Raw genomic sequence first — 22,765 nt, 5'->3', positions numbered from 1 at the left:
GTTGATGGCCTCTTTTTCTTTGGTTATTATTGTTACATTTTTGTGCATATATATAAATATATCTGCTAAGTTTATTTAGTGTGGCTTGGGTATATATGACCACTTGGAATTGGATAATCAATTAGGGGTTCGTCCCTGGGACAGACTAATCCTCCATCAATACACTTTAGCTGCCTGTGTTTCTTTGTCTAGGGTGGGTCCTCATGAGATTTCCTCCTCCTGAGTTAGCATGTTTATTGATATTGTCATCGATTAGGTATTGTTTAGGAATCCTCATTGTTGAGGTATTGTAATATCCAAAATGAGTTCAAGACCACCCAGTCCCTTCCCCCTTCAAAAAGGACTTTCCAAACTGTCCTAGCAGGCCAAGTGCAGAGCCAGATAAGGAAGCTGGCTGACTAAACAAATGTAAAAACATAGTTTTAGTGGTCAAAAGGACTGAGCCTACAAGCTGCCAAAACAATATTAGCTGTTCTCAGAGAAATAACCATAACAAGATTAGCAATCCCCCTGCCTTGCCTCACACTGAATTCTGAGAAAAAAACTACAAACCACCCTGACCTTGCTAGGATTCCCTGTGATGTTAATAGCTGTGACTAATCCAAAAGTTCAAAATGTGCTACTGCTTTCCTGACCAAATCATAATTACCCACCATGGGGGCAGGCAGAGTGAGTGACTAGGACAAAGTGTTACTTAGTCACTATACAAACCAACCAATGCCTGAAAGGGTTACTTGCTACACCAATGAGAACCCTGTTGCTCAAATCTGCACCTTACAAAGGTATAAAAAAGTGTTCTTTATTTGTTCTGGGTCTCTCCTCTGGCCTGCGTGCTGAGAGGGGAGTCCCCAACATGTTGGATCAATAAAAATCCTCATGTGGTTTGCAGTGATGGCGGTCTCTGTGGTTTTTGTGAGTGAGGGTCTTTTGACAAACTCCAACAGTATCATGGATGTAGCCTCCCTGTCATTTATAGGAGACAATCTCACAGCAGACTTCCTGGTCCTTTGGCTCTTATAGTCTTTCTACCCCCTCATCCAAAATGTTCCCTAAACCTCCAGTCTAGGAGTTGTGTTGTAGATGTATCTGTTAGGGCTGGGGTCCCCATAATCAACTGATCTCTGTACTGTGTCCAGTTGTGATTTTCTGGGATGATTTCCATTTATTATTGCTGTGGCCTTTGGTTTCTTCTCAGAAGTCAGCACCACATACATTGGACACAAGATTCAGAATATCTAAGCTGGATCTAGCCTGAAAGCCTCCTTCCTGTGGTCCAGCTTTTATAGTACCAGAAAGTATTATGTAAATTGCAAGGGAGAGACACAATCAATAGCCCTATCCATCTGTGATGCTTATGAACTTAACAATGACCAGCCTGGCAAGACATCCCTAAGGATGTAATAGTGGCACACATATATCTTAGTAACCAACAGCTCTCTAATTTGACATAAGACCCACTCTATAGGAGGGACATCATGCCTGGTACTAGAAACCATATTAGAAACCGAACCAACGCCCCAGGGTTAGTGAGGATACAGAGCTTAGAAGAAAACCTACTATTGCCACCTTACCAGACAGCATAATTCCTGACTGCATTTTAAATATATCCCTATACCCACAGACAGATAAGGGTAGCTACAACTCCTTATCAAAGAGGCTTCTCTTTGCAGTAAATGGAAGCCATTATGGAAAACCGCACCTTCTCAATTTTCTTACCCTGTCAAAGAATAAACTCCATTTCATTCATTCTTTGCATTTTTTAAAAATTTCATTTATTTCTTCTATGGCCTTTTTTTCTCTATCTGCTGACTTTGAGTTTCGCTTGTTTTTCATTTTCTAGGATCCCAAGATACATCATTAAGTTACTTATTGCGATCTAATTTTTTTAGCATAGGCATTTATAACTATAAACTTCTTAGATATTCCACTGTATCCCACAGGTTCCAATATATTTTTAACATCATTGATTTCTGAGAACTTTTAAATTTTACTTTCCTTGTTCTCTTCACTGGCCCAGTCATTGTTCAACAGTATGCTGTTCCATCTCCAAGAGTTTGTATATTTTCTGTAGATATTGACTTCTGCCTCCCAAGGGCTGGGATTAAAGATACTACAATGCCGACACTATTACTCTTTCTGTTCAAATTGGTTTGGCCATTCAGACCCTTTGCTATTTCCATATGGATCTTAGGATAGTTTAATCTATTTCTGTGGAGGCGGGCTCTGACACTTTTATTAGTTTTGTTTGGAGGAGGGTTGCATGCCACAGCACCTGGGTGGAAGTCAAAGAACAATTTGAGGAGAGCAGTTCTCTTCTTCCCTCATGTGTATCCTGGGGATTAAACTCAGGCCATCAGCATTGGCAGCAAGCACCTTTTACCCACTGAGCCACCTTGCCAGCCTCGTGTCACTGGACTTTTGAGAGGGGTTACACTGAACAGATAGCTTGCTATCAGCAACATACTCTTTTTCATATTAATACTGCTCTTCTATGAGCATGAGACATCTCTCTATGTTCTAGTGTGTTCTTCGACTTTTAATTAATGTTTAAAGTTCTCACTACATGGGTCATTTACCACCTTGGTTATACCGATTCCTTAGGAGGGGTTTTCTGTAGATATTGTGAACGGGATGGTTTTCTTGATTTCTTTCTCCATGTGTTCACTCTTAGTATGTAGAAAAGACAACTGCTTTTTACAAGTTGATTTTGCATCCTGTAACTAATTAAAATGTTAGCAGTTTTATGATGGAGTGTTCACTGAGTTATTTATTTTTCTTTGGTATTGAAAAATAGAACCCAGGGCCTTGTGCTCTTAGGCAGGCTAGAAAGCCTCCACCCCTGAAGTATTTATTATCAGCGTACGTGACAGAGAGCCCAATACCTTTGTGTATATGATCATGCCAGCTGCAATTCAGGAGAATCTAAACTCATCTTTTCTCCTACTTGCCTCCTTTTTATTTCTTTCTTTCCCTGTATTACCATGGCTCAGACTTGAGGCACCGTTTTAAATAAGAGTGAAGAAAGTTAAAACAAACCCTTCTGTTCCACAAGTGGTTTTGAGTGTTTTCTCACAACAACAGAAAGTAAACTAAGACTGTCTCTGACTCACTGATCTCTGCCTGTTGGGCTGTGGGCACCGGGGGAATAATGGGGGTGGGAGAAAACCCATGTCCTGCCGGAGTTCCAGTGCTCTGAGCAGACTCAGGGAGACTACAGCATGCTTAGCCTCGGGTGGGTGTCTGGCTGTGGGAAGCCACTGGACCCCAGCTCAACAGAGGGTGGACAAGGGGCAGTCCTAGGTCTCTGGGCCTCATGGTGGCCAGAGATAACAGGTTCTCAGTCTCGGGCATCCCTCGCATGATACTGCGGAAGAGCTGAGAACAAATGGGGGACAGCTTGGTCAGCCCCAGGACTGAAGGGAGGAAAGGGCAGGGGGAGGGTAGGCACTGGGTGAGAGTCCTTGGACTGATCCTTGGCTGGAGCGCATGAAAGCCTTCCGGAGGAAGGTTGGACATGGCTCATTCAAGCAGTTCAAACACAGGGGCCTTGATGAGCAGAGACAGTCTATGGTTTTAGAGCTTTATTGTAGAAAGTCAGGGAGAAAGAGAGGAGGTAGAAAGAGATAGAGAGGTCAGCCATGGCCACATGGTGAGAGGGGGGAAGGGAGAGAGAGAGAAGGAGGGCTAGAGAAGAGAGTAAAAAGGTGAGTGCTTTAAGAGAGCGAGGAGGGGCCAAGCAGCTCCTTTTATAGTGGGCTGGGCTATCAGGTAACTATGGGGAGGAGCATACCTGGCTATAGTCAGGTAACTGTGGGGGTAGAATCTAGCCAGAATGCCAGGAGCTTGGGACATTGTCTGCATCACTTATAGTCACACACCTCTCCTGCAGGGGCTATGGGGGCAATAACTTTGACAGGAGCCAGGGGTCCAGGAGACATGATGGAATACCTGTCCCATGTAGGTGGAAATCATCACCCATTGGGTCCCCCGGGGTTCTAGAACTTTGCTCGACTGGGGACCAGGCTGTCTGTGCACAGCCCACTGCCCCACATCTGCCTGCCCTGCTCTTTCTTTTGTGCTGCATGTGTCTCTGATACCCTTGAAGATCAGATGCAGGTGTCAGATCCACTGGAACTGGAGTTTCAGATGGTTGTGAACCACCATGCCAGGGCTGGGAACCAAACCTGGTTCCTCTGCAAATGTGGCCAGTGCTCTTAACTTCTGAGCTATCTCTCCAGCCCGTCACATATTTTCTTTCTAAATCACTTAACATTTTTCATTTTGATTTTCTGTTATATCCAAAATGACTTAGAGAAATTGTAAGAAGATTATCTGTGACCCCAAGTCTTTTAGGGTGAACTTTGTGCTTATTTCTAACTCTTTGATCATGCTCAGAGCATCATCCTCTCTCATAACTAGTTGAAGTCTTACTTATAGGCAAATTCTTCGTGCCTGCTACTTATCCTCCAAGCGTCTGTGGGCTCTGGCTGGCTTGTCCTTGCTACAATCCTTAGTCTTAACATCAGTGCATCTTTTCTGAGGTCCTGGTTATCGTCGAGGTCTGAGCTGTAAGTCCATATTACCCTTCATTTGTCTGAATGCTCCTTTTGTTTCTTGCAATGACTGTAACAGGCCAATAAGATCATCCAGTGCTTTTGAAGTACTTAATGCTGATGCAGTCCAGTTCCCGGTGGGCAGTGCCACAGGTAGTTAATCAACAGCAATAATCCTATGTAACAGAATGACTGGCTTAAGCTTATGCACCCATAAATAACACATGAGGCTTCTCACTGGATCATCTGGCCCAAACTCATGCAGTTCTCACCACCAGTTCCTAGCCACCAACAACTAGAAAACTCATAGAATGAATATTTCTCCCCCTCTCTTTTTTTAAACTAGAGGTTTGTTTATTTTATGTATGTGGGTACACTGTAGCTGTCATCAGACACGCCAGAAGAGGGCATTGGATCCCATAACAGATGGTTGTGAGCCACCATGTGGTTGCTGGGAATTGGACTCAGGACCTCTGGAGGAGCAGTCAGTGCCTCTAATCACTGAACAATCTCTCCAGCCCCCATGTATTTCTTTCTTTTTACTCTAAAAAATAACTTGACAATCACAGGCTGAACACTGTACACAGTGTCAGCTTTCTAATCACCATACCACATTCCTCAGATATCATCCTTTATCTATGCCTTAAAGTACTAGCAAAAAACCACCCCAACCCCCGATGGTGGAGATACCAAGATAGAGTGATTACCAACGCCAGGTATCTGAGGCTTATGGAACTGAGGCTGTAAGTTGTGGGGAGTGGGCTCAGCTGGCTTTGCCCAGCTCTGTTTCACAAATCCAATGGTAATGCCTCTGGCAGACATCGTCATTCCAACGGCCATCATAAGAGAAGTGGGCACAGTCCTCGCCTCCACCTAGCATATGTCCATGCCAGTTATCCGGCTGCAGTGGCCTCCAATTCCTGAAAATAAAGAACTTTGCACTCCAGATCTGGCCATCAGCCATGTTACCAGAAGGGCCCCCTAAATCCCTAGGGTCACTAAAGATGCTGAAGAGATAGGAAAGTCCAAGGTAGAGGGGAGCAAGCTGTAGGTGACACACGTACTTGAAACCTGTGTCAAAGTCGGTCCCGTCCACCCATCGCCAGGGCCCGTTTTGGTCCGTTAGGCCCATCCAGCTAAGCACCCTGGCTAAGCGATTCTGTAGAAAATTCTAAAGAAAGAAAAAAGGCATGGTTACCTCTCCCTCAGACCAGAGAGACTCCCCAAAAGAGCCCACCCAGGCATCACCTGCTCCTTCAGGGAGTTGACCACCACCAGGTGAGAATTCTCCAGCCGGCAGTACTTGTCAGCTTCAGGCCACGACTTCTCAGACTCAGAGAACCAATAGCAGCTGCCTTCATGCTCTGTCCAGTGAAGCGGGCAGCAGGCCACTTCCGAGTCTATGAAAAGCAAAGCAAGGATGGAGAGCAGAGGCAATGCCTATCGAGTCCTCACCTCCCAGGAACTAGAGAGCAAACCACCTCCATCACCCTTCTCATTCTCACTGTTGTTCTTGAGGTTGGCCAGCTGGCACGTCAGGGTCTTCAAGTCCTTCTCCAGCTGTTGTACATGGTCGGTTAAATCAGACAGATCTGGGACACACAGACAGAAGTGAGAATAGTGCTCTGGCTGTGGCATCTGCTTGGGAGCTCCTGGTGCTCAGATGGTCTGCACAAGGCCCAGTCTCCACACACTGCACATGCTCACACCTCCTGCCAGGGCACAGGGGGGACCTCAGCCTCACCTGTTTTGAGAGCCTGCTCCCTCTTCTCCACTGTGCTCTCCAGAGAAGTCACCTTCTGGCTCAAGTCTCGGCCTGGAAGAGGACAGCTCAGCACCAGGAACTCGCTTTCACCCACACCCTTCTGCACACTCTCCAGACCAGAGCCTCTCACCTGCCTGCAGTTCCTTCCTGTGATCCTCCACATCCACTTTCAGAGAACTGATCCCTTTTTCAAAGTTGTCAGCTGCAGAACAAGGAACCGGAGCTCAGGACTGTCCTTGCTACCTCGCCCACTCCAGCCCAGAACCCCGTGAGAGCCCAGCTCACCCCTGGAGTCCAGGGACTGGAATTCAGCCTTTATCTTGGAGGTGATGTTGTCTAAACTGGCTCTCAGGGTGCCTAGGTCCCTCCTTAACTGGGAATCTGATGAGGATGACAAGATGATCAGAATCAAGATTTCTCAGGTTCCCTCTGTGCCAGCACTAGGCAGGGCTCTTGCACACACAGTGACACTCTGCCTCACAGAGACCCAGTGGGTAGGCACTGTTGTTATCTAACATTGCACATGCATAAACCGAGGCTGAGGGGGTGAGGTGATGAGACTGTAGAACCCAAGCACAGTAACAGGTGACACAGCCAGCAGCTGCCTGACCCTGGGGCCTCAGTGTCCCCACCAGTATCCCCACCACTGCTCTCATCTCAGTCACTGTTCCTTGTGCTCCTTTATGCTTGTCTTCGTGGTGGCCCTCGCTGCTGTCCATCTGGACCCTCTGCACCAATCACTGCCCAGGTTCTCTTCTCTACCACGCCCACACACCCTATGGTTCCTCTCTCCCTGCAACCCACTTTGGGATCCAATCACGGAGATGACCACCAGTAGCAGGAGGCTGAGGCCCAAGGAGAACAGGAGGAGGTGGGTCCAAGAGAGGATGCGCCACAGGAAGGACTGGGAAGGAACTGCTGAAAGAGAAGAGGGTGCCAGATTAAATGGTCTAGAGCAGTGGCTCTCAACCGATGGGTTTTGATCCCTTTGGGCGTGGGATAAGTCTTCCCCAGGGGTCATATATCAGATATCCTGCATATCGGGTTTATACATTAAGCTTTATAACAGTAGCATAATTACAATTGTGAAGTAGCAATGAAAATAATCTTATGACTGGGGGTCACCATAACATGAGGAACTGTATTTAAGGGCTACAGCATTCAGAAGGATGAGACATGCTGTGTTAGAGTTGTGAAAGATACAGGAGGTCCCGGGGACCTTTCCAGAGGTAATTGTTTGCCTCTGGTCATGCTGTAAGAGGGAGAGGCTGAGAAGGATTGGTGTGGGGGTGCTCCAGCCTATGACCCCTCATGGACCATACAAGTGCTCACCCGCAGAAGCCTCTCATCCCGTCAGGGAATGCAGACATTACGCACATACAGACAGCAACACTCTGTAAGGCTCTACATCAGAGCTGGACCAGTACAGTAAGAACACAGAGGTAGCTGGGGGCAGTCAGGCCACCATCGGGCCCTTAGCCTCTGCATGCATGACTGTGTGTGCAAAGGGTGAGCTATTCCAAATCCAACTACACACCATGCAGACCTCCCCTACCCTCCTACAAAGCACAGGAAGCCAGGTCATTCAGGTCTTCCTGTCCCTGTTTCTCTGAGGCCCTAGAATGTGTAATGAGCCTTGGAGTGTACCTGAGCACACCGGGTGCATGGTGAGCCACGGCAGCACAAACCCTGATAGACATACTTAGAGCAAACTTTGGAGACTCCATTCCTCCTTTCTTGTCACCATTTCTCGTCTCCTGGTTTTTCTCTTCCCTCTCCAAGTTCTGGAAGTTTTCATATCTCATTGTCATGTTTCGACAAACGCAAGGCTTCTGGGACAATCAGAACTGAAACGGAGAGACTAGGGTTCACTTAGGGTGTATGTCTAAGAAGAAGCAAGAAGCACGGTGGAGCTGAGGGCAGGGCTGTGGCTGGGGTTGAGTACCCCAGAACAGCCCTAGGGCCAGGCAGTAGTGGTGCATGCCTTTAATCCCAGCACTTGGGAGGCAGAGGCAGGCAGATTTCAGAGTTCAAGGCCATCCTGGTCTACAGAGTGAGTTCCAGGACAGCCAGGGCTACACAGTGAAACCCTGTCTCGGGAAAAAAAAAAAAAAAAAAAGAACAGCCCTAGGTTGTCATAGGTTGTCATGAGGATGGAGATAGGCATGAGTTTGCAGCTGAGGTTGGACACGAAGTCAGAACTGGATCAGCCTTTGAGGAGGAGTGAGCCAGGACTAAAGTTGGAGGTAAAGTTGGAGCTAAGGACTTTCAACTCTCTGCTACTTAGTGACTTTTGCAACGTTGGCCAAAGTGAGAAAGTATTTGAAAGGCAACAGCATTCTGTCTCTTTGGGACCAAAGGATGTCTTGCCTGACCACAGAGCAAACACAGAAATACCCTCAAACACTGCTTCCAAATGCCATGCATAGAAGGGCGTTCAGTGGACTTTAAGAAACCTGATAGGCTATATCTGCCTTTCTCTCTTGGAAGGCCTGATGCCACCTTTCCATCATGAGAGATCTAAGAGGCAACAGTACAAGGGAAACTGGTTTTTGTCTAGCCTGTCATTTCAATATGATAGGAAATCGGGTAGGTTTTTAATCATGTATTTGTGTTTATGGCATGTGTGTGTGCACATGTGTGGCATGATATACACATGGAAGGAAGAGGCTAACAAGTAGGAGTTGGCTCTCACCGTCCACACTGTGGCTTTCAGGAACTGAACCCAAGCCATCAGGCTTGGCTGCAAGCTCCTTTACCCAAAATCCATCTTGCTACCCCAACAACCTGTTTCTGTTTTCTGAATAATGTCTATCAAGATCTCAAAAACCAATCTGACCATCTGGAATACACCATCTTGAGAACCTTTCTTATCATTTTCATGGCCACCTACAAATAAGTCTAATATTTTTGTGTGTAGAAAGAATAAATAGCTAAATTTTCATGATGGTTTATGGTCCAAATAAATACAAGTACCTTATACTTATAAAATATAAGTAACTTAGAACTCTTTTTTAACACTGTAAATGAACAAAGTCACACTGTTCTTTGGAATATTTGCAAATAAAAATTAAATGTTAAGGCTTCAAGAAAAAAAAAGTTCGACTGCTGGGTCTAAGATGAGGCTGAACTTGACCTTGAGTCTCATTCTGAGACTGGCATCAGTACCCAGTCAGGAACATAGAAAGAACCGGACCTGAGCTTGCAATAAAACTGGAAGTTAAGACCTAAGTGTGGGCACTTCGGTGTGGGGCTTGTATGAAGATTAATTTTGGATCTGGGATTGCAACGGACAGGGTTGAAGTTGGAGCTGAGGTTAGGACTGCAGTAGAATACTGTGCTCAGTCAATAAGGTGCTTGCCAGGCAAATATGAGGGCTGACATTCCATCCCCAGAACCCATGTGAGGCAGCTGGGAGTAGGGCTGGAGGGATTGCTCAGTGATTAGAGCATTGTACTGACTGGTTTTATGTGTCAACTTGACACAGGCTGGAGTAATCACAGAGAAAGAAACTCAGTTGGGGAAATGCCTCCATGAGATCCAGCTATGGGGCATTTTCTCAATTAGTGATCAAGTGGGGAGAGCCCCTTGTGGATGGTACCATCCAGAGATGGTAGTCTTGGGTTCTATAAGAAAGCAGGCTGAGCAAGCCAGGGGAAGCAAGTCAGTAAGGAACATCCCTCCATGGCCTCTGCATCAGCTCCTGCTTCCTGACCTGCTTGAGTTCCAGTCCTGACTTCCTTTAGTGATGAACAGCAGTGTAGAAATGTAAGCTGAATAAACCCTTTCCTCCCCAACTTGGTTCTTGGTCATGATGTTTGTGCAGGAATAGAAACCCTGAGACAAGCATGTAATGTTCTTCCAGGCAACCTGAGTTGGCTCCAGGCTCCCACATCGGGCGACCCCTAACAGCCTGTGACTCCAGCTCCGGGAGATTCCACTCCCCGAGCCTCTGAGGGCACCTGCACTCAAAAGCACTCATCCAAATACAGAGACCCACATGTACATATAATTCAAATAATAAATAAAGTTTTAAAAGAAAGAAAGAAGATGGTAGGCATGGTGTCTGTCATGCTAGTAATCTCTGGAGAGGCAGAGACAGCTGGATCCCTGAAGCGTGCTGCCAGGTCAGCCCAGCCTACTTAGCAAGATTCAGGTCAGTAAGAGACCCTAACTCAAACACAAAACAAAACAAAACAAAACAAAACAAAACAAAACAAAACAAAACAAACAAAACAAAACAAAACAAAACAAAACAAAACAAAACAAAAGAAACAAAGAGTGGGACAGGGAGATGGCTCCGAAGATAAAGCGTTCACTGTCCAGTCATGAGGTCCCAAGTTTGGATCCCTAGCACCCATGTAAAGGCTGGTTGTGGTGACACACTCTTGTAACCCCAGTGCTTGTGGGAACGGGGCAGAGAGAGGTAATGAGAACTCATCAGCAGAAGGGTGAGCTGAGACGGCAAGCTTCCGCTTCAGTGAGAGAACATGTCTTAAAAATTAAGGCAGAAAGAGAGGGGGAGGGGGAGGGGAGGGGGAGAGGGGAAGGGGAGAGGGTGGAGGAGAGGGAAAGGGAGAACGAAGGATACTTGATGTCAGCTTCTGCCTGCCACATATGCATGCAGGCATGCACTTACACACATAGAGCCCACACATGCATACCGTGCACACACATGCATGCATGCACATGCAAACTAAGGTAAGCAGCTCCTGAGATTTACAGCCATGTTTGTCCTTGGCCTCCACATACATGCACATACATCTATACCTATAACTACACACAGGTGAACATGTGTATTGTAGTTAAAAACTATGGTTTGGATCTAAAATATCTCCAAATGTTAAGTAAAGAACTGAAGTTAGGGATAAGACTAGAGTTAGGATGGAAATCAGCTGGGAACTGGGCCTAGGGATTGTGGAGGCCACAACCCAAGCTAGAGTACAGTGCTGGTGTATTCCTAAGCCTTACACGAACCCCTTCTATATCTGCATACTTCCTTCCACCCAAGGCCTAGAGCCCTTCCCTCCTTGCATCCCTTACACATCCCCTGTCCCACTGGTCTCCCTGGCAACCCCGACCCAGTTACCTGTGTGAAGTCTTGGCTTCCCTGTGCAGCAATGACCAGAGGCAAGAACTCAGTCGGGGTGGAGAACGATATCCCGGAGGGTTGGTGTGTGGGAGGGGCCAAGCAGAAACCACATACATGCCAGAGCTCAGTCCAGTCCTTGCATCCAAAGGCCCAGTGGTCTGTTCTCCTTTGCATCTTGAGTGATCCATTTGGAGAACGTCCAAATCTCTCAGCTTCTGACAGCCAATACTGAGTGACTTGGAACTTGAGCGTGAGTGAGGATTGCCATTGTGATGGCAGAGGATGAGATTCATCTCCATCTCCAGAGTGTGCCGTCCCATATTCCTCTTTCTAGACCCTTCCACAACTTCCTCATTTTTCACTCCGTGGGAAGGGAGCTTACAACAGAGGGGCGGTCTATTTCCTTCTTCTATGCCTCTTATAGAGACTCTCCCAGAATGTTGGTGTCTCTGTCATTGAACAGCACTGCACAAGCCTTCATTCACTGCTTATATTCAAAACCTGGTGTGGCTCCCTGACCCCTAAGTCTGAGGACCCTCGCCACAAAGCTCCATCTCCACACCCCTCACTCCACCCAGAAGGATAGAGAGGGATAGAAACCGTGTCCTCACCAGACATGGAGAGAAGGGCTAAAGAGGAAACGCATTTTGTTAAGCATTTTAAAGAATTTATTATTTTGTCTTCTTAAGCATCTATTCTGTGCAGGAGGGTAGTGGAATAGGTGAGCATTGAGACACAATGTGGATGATGGAAGGAAATAGCTAGAGGACAAACAGCACTATATCCAACACCCAACTTTGCTCTCTGTGCCTGCTCAGCCTTCACCACGGTCCTTGTCAGTGCATGGCTCCTCAGGACACAGATCCCCTTCAAGTAGGAACCTGAGTGCTGAAAAGCAAAGCAAAAACCTTCAGGTGTTCTTATTAATTTTCTCTTGTCATTGTTATTGCTTTCCATTTCAAGAGCACTGTTGTTTTGAGACTTTCTTGTTTGTACTGAATTGATATGTGTCAGGACCACTGGACACATCCAGTCATGAAATAGGATTGGCTTGGTGCCATTGCTAGATCACAGCCACCAAAATGAAGTTCAATCCCTCCATGACTTCTGACTGAAGCAAGAACCGCAAACAGCATTTCAACGCGCCCTCTCACATTCGGAGGAAGTTCACGTCTTTCCCTTTTTCCAAAGAACTGAGACAGAAGTGTAAAGTTCCGTCCACACAAAGTGGTCCATGTGTGCAGGAAGAAATAAGGAACCTACACTGAATGAGTTCAGCAAGCAAAGGCTAATGGCATAACTGTCCATGTGGGCATCCACCCCAACAAGGTGGGTATCACCCGGCTAAAGCTGGATGAGGGCTGCAAGAAGTTCCTGGAGAGAAAAGTCAAGTCTAAGCAAGTAGAAAAGGAGAAGGGCAAATATAAGTAAAAAAAACAATTGAGAAGATGCATGAGTAGAGACATCTCATGCATAGCTTTCATTAAAGACTGCTTAAGGAAAACAACAACAGCAATAACAACACCCTCTGCGTTCATCTGTATCTCTTTTCATCCATCCTGCTGCTTAGTTATTTGTGATTTCCCAATTTATGTTTGTGATTTTCCACCTCAGTTTTGTTTTATTTATTCTGTGATAATTTGACGAGTCTGTATTTTGGCTAGACCTATGGCTTGGATCTAAACAGTAGCCACTATCAGGAGGTAATGAAACCTTTTAAAGGCGGCTGAGTGGGAGGCCTTCCTGTCCTGGAGCTGTGTGAGATCCCAGCCCTTTCCTCTTTGTCTTTTTCTAAGTAGCCAGGAACTGGGCAGTTTTGCTGCCCCATGCTCCTGACATGATGTCCAGCCTTGCCGTGGACACAATGCAATGGAACCAACCATAGGCAAAACACAGAAAATCTGACTCCAAATAAGGCTATCCTTTTTATAAACTAATTGTCTTGGATAGTTTTTATAAGGCAGACCTCTTACTAGCACAGGTTTTTGCAAGGTAATGCTGAAACTGAATGGGAAAGGGGAGATTGGCTCCTTAGCAGACACCCACCCCTTGAAAAGGGTGGGGAAGAAAACAGGAGGGAGACCCAACATGGTATCAACCAGCCTGTTCTCTGCAAGTGTGAACTATAAAGGCTGCCCATGATCACAGTGGTTCCACTCTAGGAAGATGATGGTTGCACCAAATCTGTCGATCACATTCAGGGAATACAGTTGATTTCATAATATTAATTCTGTCAGTTTGTGGACATAAGAATTCTTGGTATCTTCTTGCGTCTTCTTCAGCATCTTCCTTCAGTTTTTATAGAGGGCACATGATGCTTGTGCTCACAGATAAGCACCAGGGAAACCAGGAATGGTAAGCACACATGCTTGTCTCATCATCGGAGGAGATGTAAACCTGTTTCCTACCAGAAGACTAGGGGTGGGTGTGGATAATAGCCTGGTGATCTGTGCTCTCTGTAGGGCCAGGCCACACCCAATACCCCAGACTCTTATGTTTATTCTTCCTCCCTAGGCCTTTATCTTGAGCACTGTTTCTCAGTCAATAGAGCCAATCCCTAGGGGAGATGTCACATGTACTTTGTAGCTTCGTGACCTCTACAATACCTATATGACTTAGACCACACTTCATCCCCACCTAGGCCCTTAAAGCTATAGATCCAGTATTTATGGAAGAGGTCACATGTACTTTTCTAAAGAATTCAAATGTGTCACATCTTAAACTTTACTGTACACATGGGATTGAGATCATTGTCACCAGGAACTTTTTTTTCCCCCAAAACTGTACTGTACTTAAGGGTCTAAAATAAATGGCCCAGTGTTAGACTCTAGAAGTTTGACGCAATCCTGCTAACTAAGCTGTGTCGAACCGGATTTCCTTTCTATTGCATGCAGATTTCTCATGATCTCAGTCTGCTGGCGGGGGCAAAAGGACCCCACACGTTTCCACAGAGGAGGTCTTTCACCTTGGCTCAGATAGACCCCGGGGTCTTGTATAAGCTATTGTGGATGGCACTGATTTCCTGACTTCTTTTGAGGCATGCTCACAATTAGTGTGCAGAGAACATGCCATTTCTCGGGTGTCACGTTGGGATCCTATAACTCTGCTGAGAGCCGTCATCAGACCTAAGGGTTTCAAGATGGAATTTTTAGGGTCTTTTAAATATAGGATCATAATGCCTAAAAACGGGGACAGATTGGCTTCTTTTCTTACTGTTTCTACCTCTTGTATTTACTTCTATCACCATTGTCATAGCTGAAAGCGTTGAGGTTCAGACCAGGGACAAGTGGCTGAAATATTAACATATTTAACACCCCAAAGTGGATCTGGTCTCCAGCTTCTCCCAGCATCCCTCCATCCCAACCTGTTACAGGGCATGGCTGTCATATCCTGGCCTTCTACTCTGAACTTTCCATCCCAGAATCTGGGTTTTCTCTCCCCCAGAAGATCTTCCCTATATAATCCAGACATTTTGGTCTCTCTGTCCTCTCTCTCTCTCTGCATTTTCTCTCTCCCTACATGCATATGTTTATTCTCTCTTTCTCTTCCCCCTCCCCTCTCTCTGTCTCTTTCCCTGTGGCAACTTCCCTGGCCTCTTTCCTTGGGACCAATGAATCCCCAAGAGCTGCTTCTCAATAAACCTGCCTTTATGTACTTCACTTTGATTTGATTTGGCTTGACTTGGCTCATTTCATCATCGGAAATAACTTATCAGAAAAGTCACGTGCTATACTGATTAAGCATAGAGAAGGTGGGCATTCTTGTCTGGTTCCTGATACAGAGAAAATGCTTTTCCATTTAGTACAATGTTGGCTAGGCTCATGTTAAAAATGTTCCTTCTGTTAGGTACCTTGTAGCCTTGAATTATCACAAAGGGTGTTGTATCAGGTCCAGAGGAAACTCCAATTTCCAAGAATCCAAGAGGCAATCCAAATATCCAGAAATGAACACAACCTGGACTATAAGATTTCTGGTAGTTAGAAAAAAGCCAGGATCCCACAGGAACTTGTGGAACCAGCTCCCCTCTACCAGAAGGAGTCATTTCCCTTATCTCTGGCAACCCGCGGCACTCACCAGCCTATCAAAGCTCATGCTGGTATCACAAGAACCTGTTACACATTTCAAAGCCCTCCTAGGCCTTCACCTCCTGCCCCAACCTAAACTCCCTCCAGTTCACAGGCTTTCCTCCCCCCAGCTACTCATTTTCCTTATAACCCAGCTAACCCCACAATGTTTGCTTATGCTCTGCTCCTGTTTTCTCTCTTCTCCATCCCTGCTAGTCTCCCCTCTCTCACTGACAGTTCTGGCCATGTCCAGTCTACTTCTATCTCTCTCTGCTCTTAGCCCTTCCAGATACCTCTGGCTGTTCTCTCTCATATCTACAGTATAAACCTCTCCATAAGCCATACCATGGAGTCCGGTCATGTCATCCGTTTATACACGCTGAAGTTATCCAAGGCCCTTTCTGCATCTTTTGTGGAGTCAGCACATGGTCATGGTCTCGGAGTCTATCGATGTGCTGTTTTGTGTTTATTGATTTGCATATGTTGACTCATCCTTGTACTCTGGGAATGAAGCCAATATAATGATGAATGATGCTTTCAATGAGCAAACATTCAGTGTTGGATTAGGTTTGCTAATATCTCATTGAGAATTTTTGTGTCTATTTTTCATCAAGAACATGGTTTCACAATTCTCCTTTTTGTTGTTTTCTGGTCTGGATAGTGATGGGTTTTCAGTGTGTCTCCATTCAGTCCCATCTATAACTGCTCTGTGCAGCCATCTCTCTCCCAAGGGTGACCCCAGGCTCGCTGGTTTATGATTGTCTGTTTTCAGGCCCACAGAGTAGCTTAATCTCAAGTACTGTGCCTCCTTCCTAGACAGTGCCTGTGTGGAGCCCTGCAAGGGAAGGAGAGTGCTAAAACAGCCTTCTCCAAGGTTGACTGGACCTACAAAATTCATGTGACCTGCTCTCAGCAATCCCAACTGGTTATTCATCATCAAGCAGTCGACCATGGATTCATACACATACAACTAACATTATACAGACCGAGCAGGTTGTGTTTCTGTATTTAGGAATGCATACATACATGCACACACACACTCTCTCTCTTAAAGAACAGGCCATAAACTTGAGAGAGGTTGGGGAGATACATAAAAAGGGTTAGAGGGAGGGAAAGGAAATGGGGTAATGATGTATTTCTATGTTCATTTAAAAAATTTTTAAACAAATTCTTTGCAATAATCCCAATTTTTGCAAAAGTCACTTATACCAAATCCCCCACCTGAATCTTGGGCCTATGATAACCTTGCACTTGCCTTTTGGCCATGGTGATTCCATCTTCTCTTTAAACCAGGGCTCCCTAGCTTGCCATGTAGAAGACACATCAGGCCTCCCTCTCCCAGGGAGCCAGGTAGGCTGTTTTCTAAGTCTTGTTTTCCTATTCCTGCTACCTTCCCAGGCCTTCAGCTGTTCTCTGATGTCTTTCATGGTTTCTGGCGATCTTCCTTTCTTTGTGTCAGTGGTACAACATCTACCCTGTCTCCCTGACTGTCCCAAGACTGGTGTTACATGGAAGCTGCTTCTCACCTGACCTCTTGGCAAGCCTCCCTCTGACTTCTTGTTGTTTTGTTTTGTTTTGTTTTGTTTTGTTTTGTTTTGTTTTGTTTTGTTTTGTTTTGTCTTGAGACAGCAACTCTCTATGTATCCCAGGCTGTCCTAGAACTTACTATGTAGACCAGGCTGGCACCTCAAACTCACAGAGACACACCTGCCTCCAGAGTGCTGGGATCTCTCTGACTTTTGAATGAGATCATTTGTAACTATAAATTTCCCTCTTGGGGCTGGTGAGATGGCTCAGTGGGTAAGAGCACCCGACTGCTCTTCCGAAGGTCCAGAGTTCAAATCCCAGCAACCACATGGTGGCTCACAACCATCCGTAATGAGATCTGGTGCCCTCTTCTGGAGTGTCTGAAGACAGCTGCAGTGTACTTACATATAATAAATAAATATTTAAAAAAAAATTTCCCTCTTTGAATCACTTTCATCATATCCTGTGGGTTGTGGTATGTCGTATTTTCATTTTTAGTTGATTCTAAGAAATCTTAAATCTGCTTCCTAATCTCCATGAATGTACTTGCTCTGTAGTTTCTCTTGATGATTTTGTTTCATTCTACATTGACCAGATAGAAATTATTTCAAATTTCTCATATTTAATAAGGCTTGCTGTATGCCCTAAAATGTGGTCTGCTTTGGAGACTAGCCATAGGCTACTGAGAAGGCTGTATTCTGCAGCTATTGGCTTGACTATTCTGTGGGTGTCTGCTAAGTCCTTTTGACCTATAGTGTTGTTTAACTGTAATGTTTCTTTGTTGTTGTTGTTGTTGTTGTGTCCAGATGATGCTTGTTGTTACAATTGGGTATTGGCACCACCCACTGTTACTGTGTTGAGATTGTTCTGTGACATAAAGTCTCGTAGTATTTATTTTGTGAAATTGGGTAAGCTCATGTTTGGAACACGTAGGTTTAGAATTGTTATATCCTTTTGTTGGATTGTCCCCTTAGCCAATATACAGCAGTCTTCTGCTCTTGTGGTTAATTTTAAATTCTAGTCTGTGAGATAGGAGTGTAGCTATTTCTGATCACTATTGAGTTCTATTTGCTTTAAGTGGTTTCTTCTCCCTCTCTTTCACTCTAAGTCTTTGCCAATGAGATTTATTTCTTGCATACAGCTGCTGTTGGGTCATGACATACACATGACATGTGTATTGTGGTGGGTGTTCACTGGGGATGTGTACATGTGTACATATGTGTAGGTCAAAGATAACCTCAGGTTCCATTCCTCAGGAGTCAACCAGTTTGCGTCTTGAGACAGGGTTTCTCAATATGATCTGGGGCTAAGTGATGAGGCTAGCCTGGTTGACCAGCAAGCCCGGGGTCCCCTTGTCTCCAGAGCTGGGATCATGACCACTTGTCCCCATGCCCAGTTCTTTCCATGGGTGCTGGGGGTTGGGTTTATGCTTGATGAGATCTAGAATAACCCATGAGATCGGCCTCTGAGTATGACTGTAGGAGGTGTCTTAATTATATCAAGTGACATGAGAAGAACCACCCACTGTGGGTGGTACCATTCCCCAGGCCTTATGTAAGCAGCAAAGGGAGTTGAGCTGCAGCAGACATTCTATTCAATGCTCTCTTCTCTCCCCACCCCATGGACTATATACTCTGACCTGTGAGCTAAATCAAATCTTTCCATCCTTAAGTTGCTTTTGTTGGGATATTTTATCATAGAAGCAGGAAAGGAACTTAAAGCAATCTTCTTTGTCTTCAAGTCCTGATGTTATCGTTCTCTTGAAGCTTTCCACTGAGTAGAATAATTATATGGCTGTCTTAGTTAGGGTTACTATTGCAGTGATAACAACACCATGACCAAAGCAACTTGAGGAGGGAAGGGTTTATTTCACTCACAGTTCCATATAACAGTTCATCATCAAAAGCAGTGAGGGCAGGAACTCAAGCAGGGCAGGAACCTGGAGGCAGGAACTGAAGCAGAGGTCGAGGAGTAGAATTGCTTACTGGCTTGTTCATCACGATTTGCTCAACCTGCTTTCTTATAGATCCCAGGACCACCAGCCCAGGGATGGAACCACAGGCAATGGGCTGGGCCCTCTCACATCAATCACCAATTAAGAAAATGCCCTACAGGCTTGCCTACAGCCCAGTGTTATGGAGGCATTGTCTCAATCGAGGCTCCCTCCTCTCCGATGACTTTAGCTTGTGTCAGGTTGACAGAAAACTAGCCAATACAAGGGCTGTTGAGTTTTTTTCATTTCCACAATTTCTGTTACATTATTTTGGTATTTCTACCATCTTTTTATTTAATTTCTCTTCCGTACCCTTTATCACTGTCCTTCTATTCAGCCACTTATTTGTGTGTTCCTTTCATTCATTCATTTTACACTCATTCATTTCTTCGATTTCACTAAACCTTGAATGGTTTGGGTTGTATGTCATCTACTTCAGCCATCACTGAGCACCCACCCTGACTGTGGATCTGGGAGCTTTTGGGGGAGCCATGTTGTCTTGATTTTTTTTTTTTTTTGTCTTTTACATTTCTTGCATTTCTGCCCTGGGACTGTGTCACTGAGACTGTTTCTTTAGTTGGGCTTTTAAATCTCCAGGACTCTTGCAGGTGCAGTAGTTACAGTGTTCCAGTAGAGGCAGGAGGGCTGGATGCAGGTGTCGTTCTAACACACACACACACACACACACCCCACTCACACTATGCTGGGAGTCTAGCTCAGCAGCTGAGCTCTTGGCAGTGTGCCTCTGGAGACAACAGGCCTAACCCCCAGCACAACACTCCAAGACAAGATGGCTGACCACAGAAGCAGCCATAATTGAAGATAAACCCAGCATGAAAATACAGTCATGGTGGATTGAAAGCCATTACTCAATGGCATCAGTGGAATAAAGGAGAATCTATGACACTATGCACACCTAAAAGACATGTTAGGACTTTTTATAAATGTAGAAGTCATGTGAGGGAAAAAAAAAAAGGCTGAATTTTGCCAGGGTGGGGGGTGGGGACTATTCTGGATCCAACTTTTTCATGTACAAGGTGGTACCAACACTTTTTATAGAAATACACATTTCTCCACAGAATAAACTGTTGGCCTTCCTTAGGTGTTTTCCAGAACCCACCAGACACACCATATAGACATTTTCCTCCATGGAAGGTGTAGTTGAATAAGAATGGCCCCCATAGGCTCATGTATTTGAGTGCTTCATCATCAGGGGTGGGACTATTTGAGAAGGATTAGGAGGTGTGGCCTCACTGAACTGGGTATGGCCCTATTGGAGGAGTGTGTCACTGGGGATGGGCTATGAGGTTTTTGTGTCTGTGTTCATCTGTCTATCTCTGTCTCTCTTTCTCTTCTTATAAATCAGGATGTAGCTCTCAGATACTGATCCAATGCCTTTCCTGCTTGCACACCACCTTGCTTCCCATCATGATGACAATGAACTATGTCTCTGAACCTGGAAGCAAGCCTCCAATGAAATGCTTTCTCATATAAGAGTTGCCTTGCCCATGGTATCTCTGCACAGCAATAGAACAGTGACTGTCTTAGTTTAGGTTTTATTGCTGTGAAAAGATACCACACTTAGTGTAACTTGAGCATGGAAGATCTCAAAGCCCACCCCCACAGTGACATACTTCCTCCAACAAGACCACACCGACTCCAACCAGGCCACACCTCCCTATGGGCTGAGCATTCAAACACATGAGACTATGGGGCCTTTCCTATTCAAACCACAGCAGTGACTAAGACAGGTGTCAATTATGAATTCATTTTAAATTTATTTACAGATTCTCCATTTCTCCAGGGTCTGGCTTGTAGATCAGGCTAACCTCCAGCTCACAGTCCTGCCTTGGCCACCTTGTCTGCTCACATCTCCCACTGCTTTGTGAGGCTGAGGATGAAGCAGGGCCTCTTGTGTGTGCCAGACAAGCGCTCTGCCACTGCTGCATGTTGAGCGCCATTGCCACTTTAGTTAGTTTTGGTAATCTCTATCTTTGAGGTGGGAGGAGACAGGGAGGGGAAAGAAAATGACCAAAGTATATTGTATAAAAAAATTAATACAAATTAAAAAACCAAATAGGTTTATTTTGGGTAAAATGTTTCTCTTATCCTTTTACTGTGTATAGAGGATCAATAGCCATCTCCTCTCTTTGATTATTACCCTTGCAATTCTATCTTCATATTATCTCCTCATCAATCTTTCTATTCTACAGATCTTTGCAGAACAACTGTTGGAGCGGGGCACAGTGACACACCTGTCGGCTCAGCACGGACAAGTGAGGCAGAGAATCATCATGGCTTGATCATCCTGGGCTACAGAGAAAGACTCAAGTTCAGGTGCCCTCCTTGGGTTTTCTTCGTTTCCGTTATTTTTAACGTCACTAATGTCAGTGCTGCATCGTGTTCTTCACTTGCTAATTTACAAACTGCTTATCAATCTCTGTCCATCATATGGAGCCTTCCAGTCTTTGATTTTTGGTGTTTCTTTCCTAGTTACAGAGGGCGCTCCCCATCTGCGGATTTTACAGTGGCGGATCCGCTGTAAAATGAGCTACCATTATGTGGTTGTGAGCCACCATGTAGGTGCTGGGAATCAAACCCAGGTCTTCTGCAAGAGCCATGCTGAAAATGTATGGGGAAGAACTTGCATCTCAGTGAATGTGCTGACCGTGTTCATATCATTCCCTAAAATGCAGATAATAGCTATGCATGGGCTTTTGGGTTGCCTTCGGTATTAAGGTAATTAGAGCAGTGACTTTAGATAAATCAGAAGATGTGAGCAGGGAGCTTACATGTGAATGCAAAGCCTTTCTATGTAAAGGACTTCTCTATTCATGGCTTTCAGTGTCCGAGGGGTGATTTAGAATAAAGTCTTTACAACTCCAAACAGCAATTATTAAAGCATTGAATGCTGCAAAATCCATTTTGGTGGCTCATACTCTAATTTTCACCCAGTCCAAAATATTGTTTAATTTATATTGTGACATCTTATTTGGATCTTATAGTTATTTTATTTATTTTTTAGAGTTTTTTATGTATGTATATAAATGGTTTTCCTGCATATATGTAATTCTGGTAATTGCAGAGATCAGTGGCTTTGGGTTGCCTGACACTGGAGTTATGGATGGCTGTGAGCCACCATGTAGGTGCTGGGAATCAAGCCCAGGTCCTCTCCAAGAGCAGTCATTGCTCTAAACTCCAGGGCCATCCCCCCAGCCCCTGGGGCTTATATTTTAATTTTAAATTTATTGCTTAATTTTAAAACACATGAACTTTTTACACATCTTTATTGACTCATTTACAATGGTTGGCCTATACTTCTACTTTGAACACACAACATTTTTTATTTTAGGTCTTCAAACTCAAGGGCTTCAAGTTCCAGGTGAAATGGAATAAATGCATCCCACTATTTCTCTCCAATCTAGTATGTCCTGGTTTGCTTCCTGTTGCTGTAATAAAAACCTCTGGCCAAAAGCAACCTGGGAGGAAAGGGTTTGCTTAGCTTCTGGTCACAGTCCATCACTGAAGGTGATATGAGCAAGAATCCATGGAAGGGCGCAGTTACTGCTTCATTCAGCCACTGGCTCCTGTTCATCTAGCTCCCTCCCTCCCTCCCTTCCTTCCTTAGATTTATTTATTTTTATTTTATGTGCATGGATGGTTTGCCTGCATGTGTGTATGCCCAACACATGTGTGAAGTATCCAAGGAGACCAGAAGAGGGTGTAGGATCCCCTGGTGCTGGGCTACCATGTGGGTTCTGGAAATAGAAC

The 22,765-nt window shown here is 45.1% G+C and overlaps 1 protein-coding gene and 1 pseudogene across 4 annotated transcripts; one reads left to right on the top strand and one right to left on the bottom strand.

Annotated features, from left to right (window-relative positions):
* Positions 1-4,646: 4,646 nt before the first annotated feature.
* On the bottom strand, positions 4,647-11,472 carry LOC110305797 (C-type lectin domain family 10 member A-like). Of its 4 annotated transcripts, none has more exons than XR_003838089.1 (10): positions 11,408-11,472; positions 8,021-8,165; positions 7,123-7,236; positions 6,604-6,699; positions 6,449-6,520; positions 6,298-6,369; positions 6,059-6,145; positions 5,802-5,953; positions 5,261-5,724; positions 4,647-4,729 (listed from the first exon to the last, which is right to left on the bottom strand). XR_003838089.1 is itself a non-coding variant. In XM_029483932.1 (10 exons), exons 2-10 carry the CDS (start codon positions 8,127-8,129, stop codon positions 5,317-5,319), a joined length of 966 nt encoding a protein of 321 aa, XP_029339792.1. In that variant the 5' UTR covers positions 8,130-8,165; positions 11,408-11,472; the 3' UTR covers positions 5,031-5,316. The 4 variants fall into 4 exon arrangements, 3 of the variants coding, with proteins under 3 accessions (XP_029339792.1, XP_021033575.1, XP_029339791.1); XM_029483932.1 differs by lacking the exon at positions 4,647-4,729 and having other exon boundaries at positions 5,031-5,473; positions 5,618-5,724; XM_021177916.2 differs by lacking the exon at positions 4,647-4,729 and having other exon boundaries at positions 5,031-5,473; positions 5,618-5,724; positions 7,123-7,233.
* Positions 11,473-12,492: 1,020 nt separating this feature from the next.
* On the top strand, positions 12,493-12,870 carry LOC110305862 (annotated as a pseudogene).
* Positions 12,871-22,765: the final 9,895 nt, after the last annotated feature.

This window comes from Mus caroli, chromosome 11 (genome assembly GCF_900094665.2).
Source record: "Mus caroli chromosome 11, CAROLI_EIJ_v1.1, whole genome shotgun sequence".
Classification (NCBI taxonomy): domain Eukaryota; kingdom Metazoa; phylum Chordata; class Mammalia; order Rodentia; family Muridae; genus Mus; species Mus caroli.
This window is presented reverse-complemented; position numbering and strand designations above follow the sequence as displayed.

Bases quoted from the DNA above. Each gene is read 5' to 3' on its own strand.
- LOC110305797 (XM_029483931.1), bottom strand. From the start codon at position 8,129: ATGACAATGAGATATGAAAACTTCCAGAACTTGGAGAGGGAAGAGAAA. The intron at 6,370-6,448 runs GTGAGAGGCTCT...GTCCTCTTCCAG, and splicing joins CAGGAAGGAACTGCAGGCAG to GCCGAGACTTGAGCCAGAAG. The intron at 6,146-6,297 runs GTGAGGCTGAGG...TGTGTGTCCCAG, and splicing joins GGAGCAGGCTCTCAAAACAG to ATCTGTCTGATTTAACCGAC.